The following is an 18,431-nucleotide window of genomic DNA, read 5'->3' as shown; positions in this document are numbered from 1 at the left end:
GCGTCCACTCATCTAAAGGCTCCGTGACTCCAAAACGTATATCCAAAAATCCTCTTCATTGTTCTGATGCGTGCGATAAAAGACAATTTTCTGTTGACTAAATGTTGCGACTTTCATCCGTAAATAAAGCCGCGGCCGGCTGAGTTGGTTGTGTCCCTGTGACGCGCCTCCAATAATCCATAATGAGTCGTACTTGTACTTTGCGCATTTATTTTAAGAACGAAACATAAACAAATGTTTGCGCTTTCAATCAATTAACAAATAGCGCATGGATTAACTGGTGTGCCAAAAGATGACGGTCAACAGAAAAGTTTGCCCACAAACCACTCACCCAACAACCCCTGCTGTGAACACCGAGATCAGGTAAATAGACTGTGACCACACCCACATGCCATCACCGGAGACACAGGTAAGGCTATACACCTGTGCCACCATAACAAAAAGGCAAAACATAAACATGACTTTGGCTCTTACAACACCTTTGCACATGTGCTCGTGAGCGCATGTGTTGTGCTTTATGAATTTGGACAATATGATGCGGTGCTTATAAAGGGACTGAGAAGGAAAAGTTATTTAATTGAGAGCAAATTTCATTAAAAAAACCCCCAGAACTACTCACACCTTTGCGCGTGCGCACACGAAGTGCTGCTCTTATGGAACGCGCGTGCGTCATATTCGATTTGTGCATGTATCTGTTTGTAACGTAACTGAAAAAGCTGCGGTTTGAAATTTTTCTTCTGCACCTAAATTTTCTGGTTCAGATGAGTTCAGTGAGAAGCGCTAAACGTCCATATTTACGGAAAAGCACATTTAGTGATTCAGTTTCTTCAACTTTCGTTTTAAGTGAAGGTAAGTGCAATCTTTAGACTAAAAATCGACATGTTTTATCTTCACATCTTACATTTAATATATGTGTTTCAAATCTGAACATTTTAAAAATGGTATCCAGTTGATTATGTCAGAAAAACACTTTTTAGTGCATTCTACTGTAAAGGTGATTTTACTGCTTACCTGTTAGACGCAGCTTGTCTGATAAATATTAATTTCCTTTTGTATATTAACTATACAAACAAAGAGTTTTTAATTCTTAAAGACCTTTTGACAGGATTTTGGGCCAAATTCATTTATTTGCTTTGAGTCTTTACCGCTGTGGTGATTTCCTCTTTTTCTGAATTGTAAAAACTACATTGTGAACAAAAAAACTGACATTTGAAAGAGATTTTTTGCAAGAAAAGCAAGAAAATGTTGTGATCTGTTGCTATGATATAAATCATAACAATATGATGCTATGTTTTTGAAGACACTGGGAAAATAAAGTTCTTTATTAAGAGCGGATTTCATAAATGAGTGTGATTCAAATATTATTCTGTTCATTAAAAACAAAACAAGCTGGCACCGTGAAGTTTATATATAAGAGAACAGAGTTGCTTCTGATGGAAACATGCTCAAATCATAGTTATGAAGTCTGATAAGCTTTGTGTTAGAGACTCACTTAACCCCATGTTTCCCTTTCATTTTACAGCAATGTTGAGAAGAAGCCAAAGACTTCAGTCTAACGGCTATTACGGCAGCCAAGGAGAGCCGTTAATCTCCTACAAGGAGACTTTATACAGGTTAGTATTGGTCTACATGTTCTTTGTTGTCATCCACTGACATAGATGCATGTTTTGTAATCATAATCCATTTGTTCTTACATGATTTTGTTTTTTCTGTGCAGAATTTTCAAAAGGCGACGGCCCCGTCCCCGTCCAGTCCCTGACAATATTGACAGAGACACAGTGGACTGTGACACTGTGGACTACAATAACAATGATTTTGTTGACTACAGCAGTGGCAGCAGCAGAGGTCATTTTAGAGCCATCAAGGCATTGGGACTTTTGGTCCTCATGCTGGCCTTGTGTTTTGGTAAATGATCTCCTTCCACAAACAATTACAGTCTTTCTAGTACTATGTGCTTTTCTTCTGGATTAAGCTTCTCGTCTTATTCTGTGTTTCTCTTCATCCACCAGGATTGATTTTCAGTATTGGAGGGCAGAAAATGGACTTTTCCACCCCGTTCATGAGTGAGGTATGAAAAACATATGAGGCTCATAATATATTCCCTGAAGATTAATCAGATAATAACAGTTTATTATTATATATATATTATAACATGAATGGTTCTTCTCAATTGCAGTACTTAATGAATGGACATAAACAGGTGGAAAGGAAGGTACAAGAGCTGCAAAGGGAGTTAATGGACTTAGGAAAAAGAATTGACTTCCTTCTTCCAGTTGGGGACAGGATGCCCAACTTTGCTCTGGAGGAACTGGGTAAGACATGAAATCGGATCAGAATTCACGTAAGAATTTCTTTGTTGTTGTTTTGCGATTCCTTTCTCACTCTGTGTTTTTGTCTACAGGAGCAACGATTGTTAAAGAACAGTCTTCAGCATCCTACCTTACAGAACAGACTGGATTGAAGCTGTGGGGGCTTACATTGATACCCGCAAAACAACCCTGTGTAAGCCCAAGAGTCGTTATTCAGGTATAATCTACTTTCACAAAAAAACAAGATACTATCTCACACATCTGCATGATTTAATAGTCAAACACTAGTGGTCCAAACTGAACTCTGTTTTTGTTTCTTTTTCTCTGTAGGGTCGAGCACCCATGGTCCCAGGAGTGTGTTGGAGTTTTGCGGGCTCCCAGGGACATTTAACAATTAAGCTGCCACACAGCATCGCCATCAGTCATGTGACACTGGGTCACATTTCTAAGATGGTGTCACCATCTGGAAAGGTCTCCAGTGCTCCCAGGATGTTTTCAGTGTTTGTAAGTCACAGATTTCCACTGCACCACTGTTTAACTGTTGCATTTTACATATGTGTATATAGAGAACAACTTTATCTGTATTTATTTCTGTCTTTTCAGGGAAAGAGAGCATTAGACGACAGTGGTGTCCACCTGGGAACATTCGTCTATGATCAAAATGGAGATCCACTCCAAACATTCAGGATTCCTGTGAGTACACTGTGCCATTAGACACATGCACATAGACTTTTCTATCCAGAGTATTTAGAGGTTAGCTCCCCTTGCTATCTGTATATCCACCCTCATAATAATCACAGTATTCCTAAATTTACCATCCTTTCAAGAGTCAAGAAAACTATTATGCAACTAACCCATCTTGTTTTTGTTTTGTCTCTCAGGACGACAAAGTAGACGTCATCCGCTCCATTACGCTGCAGGTGTTGAACAACTGGGGCAATCGTGAGTATTCTTGTTTGTACAAGTTCCGAGTTCATGGAAAGCTGGCATAACTAGCTTCCCATGAACTCCATCTATAAAAGAAAAGAGAGGAAAAATGTGAAAGTGAATCAGACTGCAACACATATTTAAATAATTGTATTTGAAAAAAATTGTCAATTTAACCCATGTTTTTTTCTCCAGCGAACGTCCATCCCACCAGGTAAGACATGTCTGATTAAGATGTTTGCAGTCTGATTCACCTCACCCCCAACCAGCCGTGGCAGAGGGCTTGCCCCTCCCTGAGCCTGGCTCTGCCAGAGGTTTCTTCCTGTTAAAAGGGAGTTTTTCCTCTCCACTGTTGCCAAGTGCTTGCTCAAAGGGGATCATCTGATTGTTGGGGTTTTTCTTCTCTTATATTGTAGGGTTTTTACTCTACATATACAGTGCTTAACAAATTTATTACATCACCTGTCATAGATATAAGAACACCCCAAATTTCTTAAACCTGTAATTCTTACATTAGGTGATGTTCGACTAACTTTGTTAAGCACTGTGTTATTGTGAATTGGCCCTCAATTGGAACTCATTTGGACTGAATTAAATTTCTTGTAAAACATAAAAATTCTCTAAATTGTCTCCACTGGAAATTTAGAGATATTTTTTAAAACAACAAGAATAAAATTTTAAGAAAATATTTTTCATGTCTTTTGGTATTCTTAATTGTCAGAGTATATTAAACAAGCGTGATAACACTATGGCCAGAGGATTTACATTTTGAAAATGAACATTTAAACTCCCAAAAGTAAAGAAAGTAAAGTCCATGTTGCATGTGCTGTGATATGAGAAGCCTTCACTGTGATGCAGGCTTTGAGGTTTAGTGAGGTAACTTCAGGTTTAACCATGTGTTTGTAGTTGGGACACCAGATAGACCAGGGGTCGGCAACCTGCGGCTCTTTAGTCCTTTTAGTGCGGCTCCGTGTGGCTTGGGAAAATAATTTTTTTTTAAGTAATTAGCTGAAGTGTATTTTATTTATGTTAGTTCTTTTTTAACTTGTAGTTCTAAATTGGAAGATTATTGTGATATTGAAATACAAACATAAAATTATATTCTATTATTTTTTGATCGCTCAAAATAAGCGTCACACTCGCACAAGCCGGTGTACCCGCCGAAACGCCGTGCATTTATCGAGACTTTCGACCCCAGGTAGGCCAATTATGGATCTTCGGATCCACATTATGTCAGCAGCTGTTCTCCACCGTGAACTATGTTAAAAACAAACACCGCTCGCGCCTCACAGATGACAGCTTACAGTCCTGTGTAAAGATGAAAGGGACTTCGTACAGCCCCGAGTTGCAGACGCTGTGCGCAGAGGTTGAGGAGCAGAAGTCCCATTGTAAACATACCACGGCAGACTCGACGATGTTTCCATGAAAATGCTTTTCAGCATCTCTTTATTGACTACTTTTCACACAAAGTTGCTGTACAGCCGGCTGTAGCTTTTCAGCTCACAGCCCGACATACACCAACAACAACACAACAGCACAGATAGCACAGACGTTAAGGCGGTGAGGCGTGATTGCGGGTGCCGCTCAGGTGCGTCCGCCTCCCCTGCAGCGGCGCTGCAGACCATGCCCCACCACACACATTAACCAGGTAAAATACATATTTAGGTACAATTTTACAAATATCTGTTTTTCAATTTTTAGCAGCATAGTGCTGTTTTTCCAATTATTTTTTTAAAAGTCAGGTCAAGGCTCCAAAAGCCCAAAGGCGATATAAGGGTGGCGACTCACAACAGTTTTTGTTTGCTACATGGATCATTTTAGTTCAGCTGGGTGTCTTTCCTTTTGTTATATTTCTTTAAGAGTTCAAAATGTGTTAATTACATAAATAAAATAAAAAAATTATTTAAATAAAATTTTTATTTTATTTAAATAAAATTACAATTTTAATTATGTCATGATAGAGAAATATAGAGAAAATGTAATTTTCTCTATAGCAGTTCATGGATTTCATAAGCAACACACCTTAGTTGTTCACACAAAGCATAAAGGTAAAAAAACAATATATAGACTGTTATCTTCATTTTAGATGTCAAAAAGTATTTGTGGCTCCCAGTGTTTTCTTTTGCGTGGAAATCGCATCCAAAGGGCTCTTTGGGTGTTAAAGCTTGCTGACCCCTGAGATAGACCATTAAGCATATTGCATCTTGTTTTTTAACTTCATCAATTAGCAGATTTTACTGGAAATTTTTATTTAATAACCCCAAATTTGGACTTATTGATAACAGAAACAAGCTTCTACACTCATTTTATTTAGTTCTGTTAATTTCAAAACAAAGCTTCTTTTCCTTTTTCTTCACTAATGGTGTCACCTCCTGTAAGTTGTCATGACTTTTGAGTCATGATATGTATAAATTCTAAATGAGTGAAAGTCAGGGACTGGGCCAGATCGGACGGTCTGAGGCAGCTTTGTTCTGGTCTCCACCTCTGTGTGGAGTTGCTTCCTTGAGCTCATCCACTCACATCTGCAGGTAGTGTGAAATCAAGAGGCTGTGCATTTAGGAGCTGTGGTGCTAGATCTCCACCAGTTTGTATTTCTGCCATGGTAGTAAATGGGCTCTGTCTCTTGTCCTCGTTTCTCTGCGTTTACTCTTTAGTAACTTTTGTATATCATCTTCTCTGTAGAACTCAGTGATTCCTGAGATTAGGGACAAAACAGGTTTTAATTTTCTAAAATATATTTTTTGATTTTTCAAAAACATATTTACATATAATTGTAACACAAAGTTTTGGCTGTCTCACCATGGTTTGGTACAATCTCCCAGGTGTAACATTTTTTAATAATTTATGTTTTTGCTGGAGAAGTGCAAGGTTTTTGTCAACACCGTCAGACACAAAGAAATGCAAAAATATATATTTTAAATTAAGTTGTTTCAGCTATTTTGAATACTAGCAGCTTCTCTATTTTATTGTTTATGCACATATGTTTTCAAAGTAATTATACCACATTTAAAAGTAAGATTGTTTTGGCTTTTTATTATTAGAGTTACAGTCATACATATTTTCAGAAGCTTGTATTTAATCTGTATAAGAAACAGTCATATTAAGCAGCATGCAAATTACACATTTATTGAGAAAATTACATATTTTTATTGGAAGATCATGAGGGAGAAACTATATGGTTCTCCAAAAGAGAAAAATAAACAAAAACTCCATATTATGGAGTTGACAAGGTGCTGACGGTGGTGACACAAATCTGACAGTGGTGACACACTAGTAGAAAACAAGATATTATTTCTTTCAAAATGACCATTAAACATTAGCAACCTTTGTAATATCACAAGACACATCATAACAATTCTGTTTTTGCACATGTCAAGTTCTACATCTACACAGCAAGTAGCTGCCTACTACTCCTTGATTCCTAAAGTTCTCTGTGGTTGTGTGTTTAGACCCTGCTGGACTTTCTCTCCTTTTGACTCTCTGTGCTTGTTTCCAAAACCTTCCCTTCTGACTTTTTTCTCTTCCTTTCAGATCACTGGTGTTCTTTATTTTTCCCTCTTTCACTCTATTTCTCCATCTTTCGCTTTCCTTTATGAGAAACTCTTTCTTCAACTCAGGCTGGCTGTTAATTTTTTCTCTCTTTCTTTTTTGATCATCCCTGTTCCTTCTCTTTTGTTCCTCTACTGACAGGTTCCCCTTTGCTATTCTAGTCTGAAATGTACCATTTTGTAATTACAATAATTTTTCTGAACCTTGTGCTTTTTCACAGATTAAGGATGAATATTCACAACACAATTATGCATTAAGCAATAGAAATGCTATCCAGCCATTAAGTTTGATGTTATTAGCCATTTCCAGGTCCAAACCCCGCTGCAGATCCCAAAGTCAAAGGAACTCTGCGGTATCACTGAGAGTTACAAATTGTCTAAATTCTTTCATCTTTAATAAAATGATCAGTGTGTGGCTCCACCAGGTGTAACATCCAGGCATCCATGAAAACAGAATATATGAAATTTAACAGAGTTAGAAGTTAGATTGCTTGTTTCCACCTGAACATGATATACCAGCTTTGCTACCACTTCCAACATAAATGGAGACAAAACTAAACAGCAGTGACTATTGTCAGGTTACTGAAGTTGGGCTAGCTGGTATATAGTGATGTGCTACGTGATTGCTAGCGACACAGCTGTGTTAGCATAATATAAACACAGTGAAGCTGGAGGATGAATGCTAACCTTTTTCCACTTGATAAAAGTTAACGTGAGGGTTCCTGATGGTTAGGCTGACAGTGATCACTAGCTGCTTTTAGGGGCTTGTTCAGATGTAATAGAACAAGATAAAAAGCATTAAAACATTTTAACAGCACAACAGGCTTAATAAACACAGAGTAGTTTGGGCCTGGAAGCGGGATTCATACATCATCACTTAAAGAACAGCTCTCGGGGCACAGCTAGCTCAGTAGATGCCACATGATCGAAAGGTTGGGCGTTCAGATCCAACGAACAGAGGCTATCCTGGATTGGTAGCTGCCCACTGCATCACTGAGTGAATGGGTTAAATGCAGAGGACTAAGCATTTTCCTACAGGATTAATAATGTATACATAAACAATGAGATTCAAGATAAGGCAAATTTGATAATATTTGACACATCTGTGAAGCAGAAATATCAGTAAAATACACAAGAGGTAATATGACTGAAATATTAGTAAAAAATAACTTAATATAAATGGTGAATAGAACACTTTTGTGACATTTGTCAACACTATTAGAAAAAGGGTCAACACCGTCAGACAAAAATCCTGATGGTGTTGACAAAATACCCTACTTTCTCTCATAACACATGTTTTTCTGATAGAAGCCATCTTGTTTTTCATCATTTGCTTATGGCCTCTACAATCTACCTAAATGAGGCTGTTTTTACAAAAAAAAATAAAAAAATAAAATCTTGGATTACATCGACTTTGGTGTTGACGCACTATGGTTGTGACACAGAGTTTTATCAGAAAGGTGTGCAATAAATGAAATAAAAACAAACAAATAATCACAGCAGTGACCTCATGGCATGTGTATCAAACAGGAAGTGGTAAAGGGGTCCTCAGAGTGTAAGCTACCCACAATAATTCCTGATTTTTTTGTACTTTTGAAAAAATCTGACGGTGTTGACAAAAACTCTGGACACGATTTTAATCACTTAAAAATATTTAAAAATAAATTTTCAATTGCATATTTTGATATTATATAAGGTATTGACTTAAATACTTAGTGACGAGAGCCATGATGTTTAATTTTACATTACTTTTAATTTTTTTTTCTGTATTTTGATATTATCACACCTGCTTCTAGACAATGGATTTTTAAGGTACTGGTAATGTATTGTACCATTTAAAATAAATATATATTTATAAAAAAGGCAAAATCATAGTTTTGTTGTATAAACATTGCCTTGGTTTGTCTTTTAGGCAGTTGGGGTAACACTTGTATGCATATTTTTAACCACAAAATTGGGTTTTATCTGCCGGACATGTTTTGTCCCTTATCTCAAGAATCACTGGAACTACACATCTGCTACTATATAACTCATCTGGAAATCTTACCTCTCCCGTCTCGAGGAATTTCCAGTTATCAGCAGGTTTTTGCCATTCTGCTTGCAGCTACGCCAGGGGTGTCCAACTCCAGGCCTCGAGGGCCGGTGTACTGCAGGTTTTAGATCTCAACCTGGGTCAAGACACCTGAACGAAATGATTAGTTCATTACCAGGCCTCTGGAGAACTTCAAGACATGTTGAGGAGGTCATTTAGCCATTTAAATCAGCTGTGCTGGATCAGGGACACATCTCAAACCTGCAGGACACCGGCCCTCAAGGCCTGGAGTTGGACACTCATGAGCTACGCCATGCCTCTCCAAAAAGCCCCCAAATCACTGAAGACTCAGCTCCTCCCCCTCTACGACCCTGCCACACGCTTGGTTTGAAACCTGGCCAGCCCACTGATAACCACCCTCGCCATCATCACCCAGTGCATGCCAAGTAAGGCAAAGCAGAACAGTTATCCAAGCAGCCATTCTCCATCTTCTCACCTACGAGTACTATCTTATATGATACCTGATATAGCTCATAGTTTCTGCCCACCCAGCTCCCCCTCTTCCCAGCAGCACTTTGAAAACAAATACTGAAAACACGAATCCCACCATCTGGCTCCGTTTTTGGGGCTCAGTAACAGTCGAATCATGGCACTGAAAATTCTTTTTTAATGGTATCCGTCATGTTCTCTAGGAAGTGGTTGGAGAGCTCAACCTCACAGCTGTGTAAACTTTCATGTGCTCTTCTACTAAAAACACTTAAAGTGCTTTACACAACTTGCCTCATTCACCCAGAAGATCCATTAGAGCTGATTGAGGAGCATCAGGGTGCAGAAGTAAGCTTGAGAGAAGGTGAGAAGGAGAAAAAACACAACCAACATGAGCACAAGGACAAACTAGGGTCACACACAACTTTATACAAGTAAAGACACACATACATGTACATGCAAAGAATATTATGTAAAGCCGCTCGACAATAGTGGAAAGAATACCAATAAAGTGTATCAATATGAGTCAAAGTATGCGTCTGCAGTTCAGCATCAACAAATGAAGTTAACAGGAGTTTATGTGACTAGTTCACATGACATAGAAATCAGCTTTTAAACAGAGTGCAGTTATGGGTTTCTTCAAATATTAACTAGGTGACAATAAATGTCACCCACAGATCCACCAATTAAACTGTAAACAAGACATGATCGGTGTTAATTGTTCTCTGTTTCAAAAGAAAATAAAGTCCTTGTTATAACATGTCAGTGACACAGATGTTTTTGAAGCTGTTGTTAAAGTTGTTTACACCAACGTTTAAATCTAATACAACAGGAAGGAAGAACAAAAATGGTCACAACTATTACTAACAGTGTGACTCACAGTAGTAATTGCTTCATTCAATCTGCCACATCAGAGCACTCTACCTGAAAAAAGGACAGCAGGTGTGTTTTTGTAACTTTTTTTTAAAGAAAAAAACTTAAATGAAATTAAACATGAATTGTTTTTGAAGTTTTCAAAAAAAAAAAAATCCATGTTATGCAAAAACATGCAGGCAGAAAATGCATTACTTCAAAAATCAATGAGGAGAGAAACAGAGGCCCAGACTTCTGAATCAAAACAACAACACATGCAGATGTTTGACATCAACGCCAACTACAGAAGTGACTTAACAGCAGTGAATCTTTGCACTCTGATGTAGTAAATAACCGGATGCTTGGATGTGATCACTAATCTTACCACACATTTACAGATGATTAAATACACAACTTCCTAACCACAGAAATCTGTGTGAGGTGGCATACATGAGATAGTGGCTTCAGTCTTTCCTACTTGCTGTTTTTGTTACAGTGAAGCAGACACAGGGATGATGCCTATGTTGTTTTGTCATAGATGATGTGAAGGTAATCATTTTCATCAAGGCCTCATTCTTAGAACAGATTACAAATGGTAAAGATGAATTACACTGGACTCACTGTTTCTTATACAAAGTAATTTTGGTTATTAATTACATTATTGATTAACAACTGACTGAAAATCAGTATCAGATAATTAAAGGTATTTACAGGTTTATCTGACTTTTATACATCACAACACAGCTTCAGCCAAAGTGCCCACTAGAGGGCACACTTGTTCAAAAGTTTACAAATATTCTAAATCACAAAACGAATGAGTCATAATTCTGGTTTGTTTTTGTCAGATGTCAAACAAATCCAGATGCAGCCTGAGAAGGGAACATGAAAGAGCCTGTGCATCAATCATCCAGGGATGAGGGAAATCTCAGATGGTTGATTCTGTTCATCGTTACATTTATCACTGAGGCATAACTTTCAGCATACTGGTTACTTAACAGCCTTTTGGAAATGATTTTCATACTTTCATGTAACAGTAAAAAAGAAATAATCCCCCTTTTGTTGTAGATGCGTAGTATTAGATGGTGGGCTCCTGAAGCCATCAAATTGCAGAGGTGGAGGTGGAAGGACGTCTGGTTGATGTACTACAACCCTCCAAGCTGGCTGTGGATGCTGGGAGGAGACAGCACTGTCTTATGAAGCCAAGTCAACCAGTGATACATGCAAACTTGTATCCTGGTGATAATTGGAGAGATGTCTGCCAATAAGTCTTTTGTGCAATATGAGGACATCTGAATAAGCAGCTCCCCCTACAGCCTCCTGTGAGGTATACACCTTTAAAGAATATACTCTCATATTTCAGAGTTTAAGAACAATTTCAACCAAACAATAATCAAACACATAGAGAGGAAGAAACAGAGAAACACAGGAAACCCTAACCACCATGTTTGGAGGATCAGACTTTTTTGTTTTTGCTTTTTTCTTCAGTAATCAGACATATCATACTGCAATGTGTGCATACATGTACACAGAATAGCTTGAATGAAATGAAACCATAACAGTAGTATTTAACTAAAACTTCTAAAGTACCTTGTATTAAATATAATTGAACCTTTGTTTTTCATGTACTTTAAAATGAAAATAATGTTTAATGTCAGTTTTAGCACACATTCGAACATGAACATGGCCGCTGTCGTCTTCTTCCTCTCTCATTCTCTCTCTGTCTTCTCCCCTGACGATTTCCTCCTCTTTTTCCTTATTTCAGCACCTCCCGACAGTACCACAGTCCCACTCTTGGATGAAACAACAATGAAGTAGAACAAAGGAAGCTTTTATCACAAAAAAGTACATTTGGGATGTGTCCACTAATAAAAGGCACTTTTTTCTTGTTTAAAAACAAAAGTGAGAAATAAACTAATAATGTAGGTAAAACAGAAATATTTCCTGGATTTTTGCTTCTATGGTAGTGAGGTGCAGCAGGGTGTGTACTGATGAGGGCAGCCTGGCTCCTTCATTGAAATTTGGTCAGACTTTGAGGTCATATTGTGAGTTGCTAACCTCTGGATTAGCTCGCATGTCATCATCACACAGAAGATCTCAGAAACTGTATGTCAATGTCAATGTTTTCATCCTGAATTGATTGAATAAAAATGGCAGTTTTATAAAAGTTACGCCTCCCTATTTTTGCCGTTTCCTGTCTTGGCTGCTTCATTCATGTTGGAAATATCATATCCACCAGCAAGCTGACTCTGAGGGAGACCATCAGCCTCAGCAGTGAAGGGCAGAAAGGTGCACGTGGAATACACATTATGGTATTCTACCAATTATGTAAGTGTTAAGAAAAAAATTATATCTCTATGTTTTGATAATAGTTTTTCAACATCTAATATTTGAGATAATTCTGATCTTTTTGTCATTAATCTCTTGGATGAGCCCCCAACTGTGCATGGCCCCCTGGGCAAGTGTCCAGCATGCCCTTTGGGTGATCCAGCCCAGCCTGGATAGCAAAATGACTCTGGACCGGTGTTGTACCAAAAAGTGATTGTCTGTTCATATTTATTCTACTGTAAATGACTTGTTGGTATAGAATATATGAAACATATGTCAAATGTTTCCTCGTGAATGATATCATCCCTTCTATCCCTTTGAAGACGTGAGGCTCCATAAATGCTAAAGAGGTAAGTGTTATTTCTCAGTTGCAATTAATAGAAAATAAACTGTAGAAAAATAAACAAAAGAAAGAAGAAGAGAAATAACAATTTAACATAAACCCGTGACACACTCCAGGGTAGGGCTGGGCCATATCATACCATTCACGATAATACAGGTGTAATGTTGGGCAATGATAAGAAAATGAAATATCGCGATAGAATGTGGGTAAAACGCGCATGCCCAGTGCCTTTGTTTACATACGCACATGGCGGCGACGCAGAATGAGAGGAGCGAAAGTAGATCGTTGAATGAAGAAGAATGTACGGTGGCCCCTAGAGACAAAGCACGTACAAACTCCAAAACACTTGCAAACTCCAAAACACATGCAAACTCCAAAACACATGCAAACTCCAAAACACTTGCAAACTCCAAAGCACATGCAAATTCCAAAACACAACGGAAGTGCTCCAGGACACTAGGGGCAGTGTTGAGCTCGATTTGCAAAATAAACGGCAAGTTTGTCTGTATGGGACGGTCTAGTCTCTGTCGTGCTTCCCAGGTTGCCTAGCAACCATGATACTAACCGCTGGAAACGTGTCATACAACTTTGTTTGACAGAAATGAAGGAAAACATATTTTGTTCATTTGTTTGTTTGTTTCTACAAGAGCTTTGTGTGATTCGATAAGTATCTGAGGTTGAGACCACAGGACAGTAAAACATGATTTTTGGGCTTAATTTCTGTACTGAACAGTCATTTAAGATTAGTTAGTAAATAACAATTAGCTAATGTTGTTCATGAGACTAAAGTCATATCACTTTGGTAATGTAAATATAATATGGCCAATATTATAGTTATTATATTAATCATTATTAGCTATTACAGCAGTGAACATGAACTCTGTGTCAAATACTGAGCCTCAGTACAGATTCAAGTTGCAGTTATTTATAGGTCTTATCACCTTAAATCTTCACTCAAAGACAAGTATCTTTGACAGTGCATATATAGGTGTATCATATATAAGAGAGAAATGTTGTTCCTTCAGTATGTTGGCATTACTAAATTTGGCTCATTGCTTACATACGCGTGTAAAAAGAAATTATATGAGCTGTGATAACTGTTTCTGATAAAATGAAGAGTAGACTGATATATTGAATATTCCTTTATTGGGTGAGAAAATCAGACCATGTCATAACTGCTTTAAGTCATACAGAATAGATATCAGAGCCTTAAACAGGCTGACTTCTGCTAAATGGGTCAAACTGGGCAGAAAGTATACAAACACATAACATCATTATAGAATATGATGTAACACTATAGATCAACTTACCTCAGAATATATAAAGCATATAAACAATTACAGCAATATGATGCAACAAACACAGCAGTACTACTAATCCAAAATACTCAAAGCTTCATAGAACTGAAACAAACATTTATTTTTAGGTCCATTCAGCTGCTGATACATACTTTAGGTTTCTGAATATTAAACGTGTTTCTTCCTTTCATAGTGTGTCACTTGAAGGCCCTGAGTACTTTCTCCCACACTGCAAACACTGGAATGATAAAATTATTTGAACATTACCTAATAAGACTGATTCAGGACAGACAATTAGTTATGTTAAACTTTCCTAGCAGTCCTTCACAAACAGGGAACAGTCTGTCTATTCTCTCCATCTGTCAGCTGCTGCTGGCTCTTCCTCCTCCTCTTCCTCACACACTGCTGAGTCCTGGTGGATCATCAGGGGTGCAAAGCCTCACAGATGATGTGCAGCAGTGAGTCCCTCAGTCTGTCCTCACTCTGGACACTTGCAGTTGTCACACATGGAAATCAAATGCGTGATAAGCTGCAGGATTCAAACACAAGTGTAACATAAATACATGTTCATACTTTTATTACACAATCAGAGAGAAAGAAAAAGAGAGAGAGTGCAGGACAGACAGACAGGTGACAGTCTCAGGTGTATACACTGCTACAAAACAGCACAAAAGAAGGAGGACTGTGTTATTACGAAACAAGAAGAGTTCCCAGATGGTACAGTGGACACATGTGTGACTCCTGTGATTAAAGCATCTTTCTTTCAGCTTAACGAGTGAACCGTCAGCTCGTTCAAACACACGTTAAACTCCATTTGGCTTGACACCACCGAACAGAGGCAGCAATATAACATAGCTAACATTAACAGTGCAGTGAATCCTGCTTGTGCTGTGATATTCAGTACTGCAAACGGAGCAGCATCACTGACTTTCAGCCTGTTGTGTTTGTGGATATATGACTGACTTTAATTATCCATAAAATCATCACATTCTCTGTAAGATTAAAGTCAAGTATTGAACGGCGTATATTTTGGAGTAAAGGCTTTAAAACCAAGTTAGTACAAACATCGCTAATGTCACATAACTTTCCCGACATGTGGCCAACAGTAATGTTTTAATGTTCTTCATTATAAAAAACATTTGCGCATAAATAAGTGACATAATATTCAGTACTTACTTCTGAAAGTTTACTCTTCAGCGGCTCCGCTTCAGCCGTTTTTTTCGGCAAAATTATCCACACCACAGCCGCGCTATGAAATCTGGGATATGTTGGGCCATGAAGGCTACAGCGACCCATCCTTAAAATTCAGGGAAATTAAGGACGCATTTGAGGGCCGCATTTCGAGCAGCCTTCGAATTGGGACAGCCTTCGTCGTGTCGCTGTGACGTAATCGGCCTTAAAATGCGGCCTTTAAGGCTGCAGACCCCAAATCCGGTCATTGGTACATCCTGGCTTGTGTAGTTACTAGGTAACAAAAGCTCAACACTGCCCCTAGCGTCCTGGAGCACTTCCGTTGTGTTTTGGAATTTGCATGTGCTTTGGGGTTTGCATGTGTTTTGGAGTTTGCAAGTGTTTTGGAGTTTGCAAGTGTTTTGGAGTTTGCAAGTGTTTTGGAGTTTGCATGTGTTTTGGAGTTTGCAAGTGTTTTGGAGTTTGTATGTGCTTTGTCTCTAGGGGCCACCGTATTTTAGTGAGCAGGACACACACACACACACACACACACACACACACACACACACACACACACACACACACACATTCTTGCACATGCATACAGGTGCTTACACATGCACACACATAGTGCCTGATCTTTTAGAGCTATAGTGGGGTTTTACAATGGGAGGGGCTTGTGTGTACTGTAAACTGTGTTATGGAAATAAAAGGCTGCTTATTGAAGAAGTTGGGTTGGAGAGAGGTGAGGAGCGTTGAGCTCCAAGAGCCTGGTTCCGACCAGCCTTCCCTTGCAAGCAAGTAAAACCCGGTTCCGTTTTGTTTCCTTGCTTTCGTGAAAGAGAATAAGTTTCTAAATTAGCGGGGCCTGTGGAAGCGCAGACCTAACAGAGTGTGCCATGTGTTGTGCTGTGTGTCATGTCACATGTGTATTCATACCTCCAGTGTAAGTTGAACCTCAGTATTTGTCCAGCTCCTCCATATTTCTGATGACTAAACACTTTGGCTTGTTCTGGTGTTCCATTGAGTTTAATGAATACTTCAGTTGGTGGTCCATGTCATTTGAATTTTTCCCTGTTTCATCAACTAAATGAATTACTGTTGAACATCATGTTTGATCACAGTGAATATAAACCGCTAAGCCCACCAGCTAAATCCTGCAACCACACAGACCATACTGATGGATTACCACAGATTAAAAATGGCTTGAGCAAGAAAGATCAGAACTCAGCCTGAACCTCTTGTGAATGAGACAAACTGTATTTGACCTCCAGTGGGACAGATCACCTTAGAATTGTAGACATATTCTTGCTATATGACAGATTCCCCGACTCATCTTCAGCCTGTTTCCAGCATTTCCTTTGTCCTTTTCTGCTAGCTGCTACTTTAGCCAAGCAGCAGTATGAGTACAAATTACAACCTAAAAAAGCCAAAAAACTGTGACCTGTGAACTGTTCTCAATATTCTACCACGGTCCAAATTCTTCAGTCTATCCAACTCTTAAATCTTAATGTTGATTCAGATTCACACTACAACCTGGGTTTGCATCTTATCTGTATTTAATTTAATAACAGTACAGTACTTTGTTTTTTAGTAAGCATTGTTCTTAATGTAAATATGTAAAAATTGTGTGTGTTTCAGTTCTGTGTCTTGTGTACTGTTTGTTCGTATGTGTCTTTCTTGCTATTGTTACATCCAAATTTCCCCTTGTGGGACAATTCAAGGATTATTCTATTCTATGTCATTTGTTCTCAGCCTCTCCCAGTCAGAGCTTTTCTCCATGCCTGTCTTACTGCACATGATGTTATTAGCACAACCACTTTAAAGGTGATAATTTAGGACTTCATCAATAATACAGACAGCAATGTAGTTAAACATCTTACACTTCATTTTATTGGGAATGAACTTAACCTACATACACATTGTATTTATCACTGCTACTCATTACAATATTCATTTGTTAATATAAATAATTAAGTTTGCTCAAATGTAATTAATACTTTCATTTTTCTAAAAATACCTCAAAACACAATTGTATGGAAGTAATAAAACGCAAACAAATCAGTAAAATATGTATTTTACAAAATTGTGCTAGATAACATTCTGCAGTATTGCACAAACTCTTTCCAATGACAAGTAAAATAAACTATTTTGACCACTTTTTTCCATTTGACTGCATAAAAATGAACATTTACAACACATCTGCTATATCCTGAACATTTAACACATCTACACAGGCATTTGAAGAAGGAGCTTGAACTGTCACATGAACTGTTAATTTAGACTTCATCATTATGCAATGCATACCCTGCTGCATCTAAGCCCAAACCAGTAACCAGGCAGAAGTACAGAACAGTATCCCTGGTAAATGAAGAGGAATCAAATGGGGCTTGTGTTTGTGTGTATTTGTGTTTTAATACATGTTTGTTAAGCATCATTTTTAAGACCCAAAGGGTTACTTTGGATATTTAGAAGTCCGCTTTACCTCCAAATGATCAAAATTTAGATATCTATACATTTCCAAGAGATCATAGTCATGTTTCCATAGTCAAGCGACTAGTCTAAATTATGCGTGATGACACTGCACTATTTCACAGAACCAGACTTCTAAAGGTCCAAACTAATCCTTTAACATTATATAGAAACATATATGCACATTTACAAAAAACAACAAAAAGGAAAACAAAACAAATCAAGAACTCCAAGGATGTCATCTGACTTCCTGAGGAAGGCCAGTGGGCCGGAAAAAAAACAAACCCTGTTTTAAAAAAATAAATAAAAATGTATCCCATCCAAAGAGCACCTCTGAGCAGAAGTAGTGAATCCAACAAGCGCTCCTTTACAAACCCTTTTTTCCAAGTTACACATACAGAACATTCTGTTCTTACATCCCGTCATTGTAAGCATGAGTTCAATTTAAGGGCAATATCCCATATCCCCAAAATAAACTAAAAACACACAATCCTTTTGCACATTTTAGATAACATGGAAGGCAAACTCATGTTGTAAATATTATTTTATTGGGTGAGGAAATTGTGCAATATAATTTACTTAAGCTGGTAAAAAGATTGAGCATTAACCCTTTAAGACCTACCATAGAACCAAGTCCGCCAGAGCTTGTATTATATTTTTACATGCTGT

General features: G+C 38.0%; 1 protein-coding gene across 1 annotated transcript; it reads left to right on the top strand.

Moving 5' to 3' along the window:
* Positions 1-761: 761 nt before the first annotated feature.
* LOC148094810 (sperm-associated antigen 4 protein-like) lies at positions 762-3,701 on the top strand. Its single transcript, XM_087837109.1, has 9 exons — positions 762-849; positions 1,523-1,613; positions 1,718-1,905; positions 2,010-2,068; positions 2,201-2,312; positions 2,402-2,526; positions 2,640-2,813; positions 2,913-3,002; positions 3,191-3,701. Exons 1-9 carry the CDS (start codon positions 762-764, stop codon positions 3,299-3,301), a joined length of 1,038 nt encoding a protein of 345 aa, XP_087693235.1. The 3' UTR covers positions 3,302-3,701.
* Positions 3,702-18,431: the final 14,730 nt, after the last annotated feature.

The sequence above is a fragment of the Neolamprologus brichardi genome, unplaced genomic scaffold (genome assembly GCF_056152115.1).
Source record: "Neolamprologus brichardi isolate AB-2024 unplaced genomic scaffold, ASM5615211v1 NODE_ptg000161l+_length_41770_cov_1, whole genome shotgun sequence".
NCBI lineage: Eukaryota > Metazoa > Chordata > Actinopteri > Cichliformes > Cichlidae > Neolamprologus > Neolamprologus brichardi.
This window is presented reverse-complemented; position numbering and strand designations above follow the sequence as displayed.

What these genes read in the sequence shown, in the direction of transcription:
- LOC148094810 (XM_087837109.1), top strand. Translation starts at nt 762, where the DNA reads ATGAGTTCAGTGAGAAGCGCTAAACGTCCATATTTACGGAAAAGCACA. An exon ending in CATGCTGGCCTTGTGTTTTG is followed by an intron (nt 1,906 to 2,009) that starts GTAAATGATCTC and finishes TTCATCCACCAG; the next exon opens with GATTGATTTTCAGTATTGGA. An exon ending in CCAGGATGTTTTCAGTGTTT is followed by an intron (nt 2,814 to 2,912) that starts GTAAGTCACAGA and finishes CTGTCTTTTCAG; the next exon opens with GGAAAGAGAGCATTAGACGA.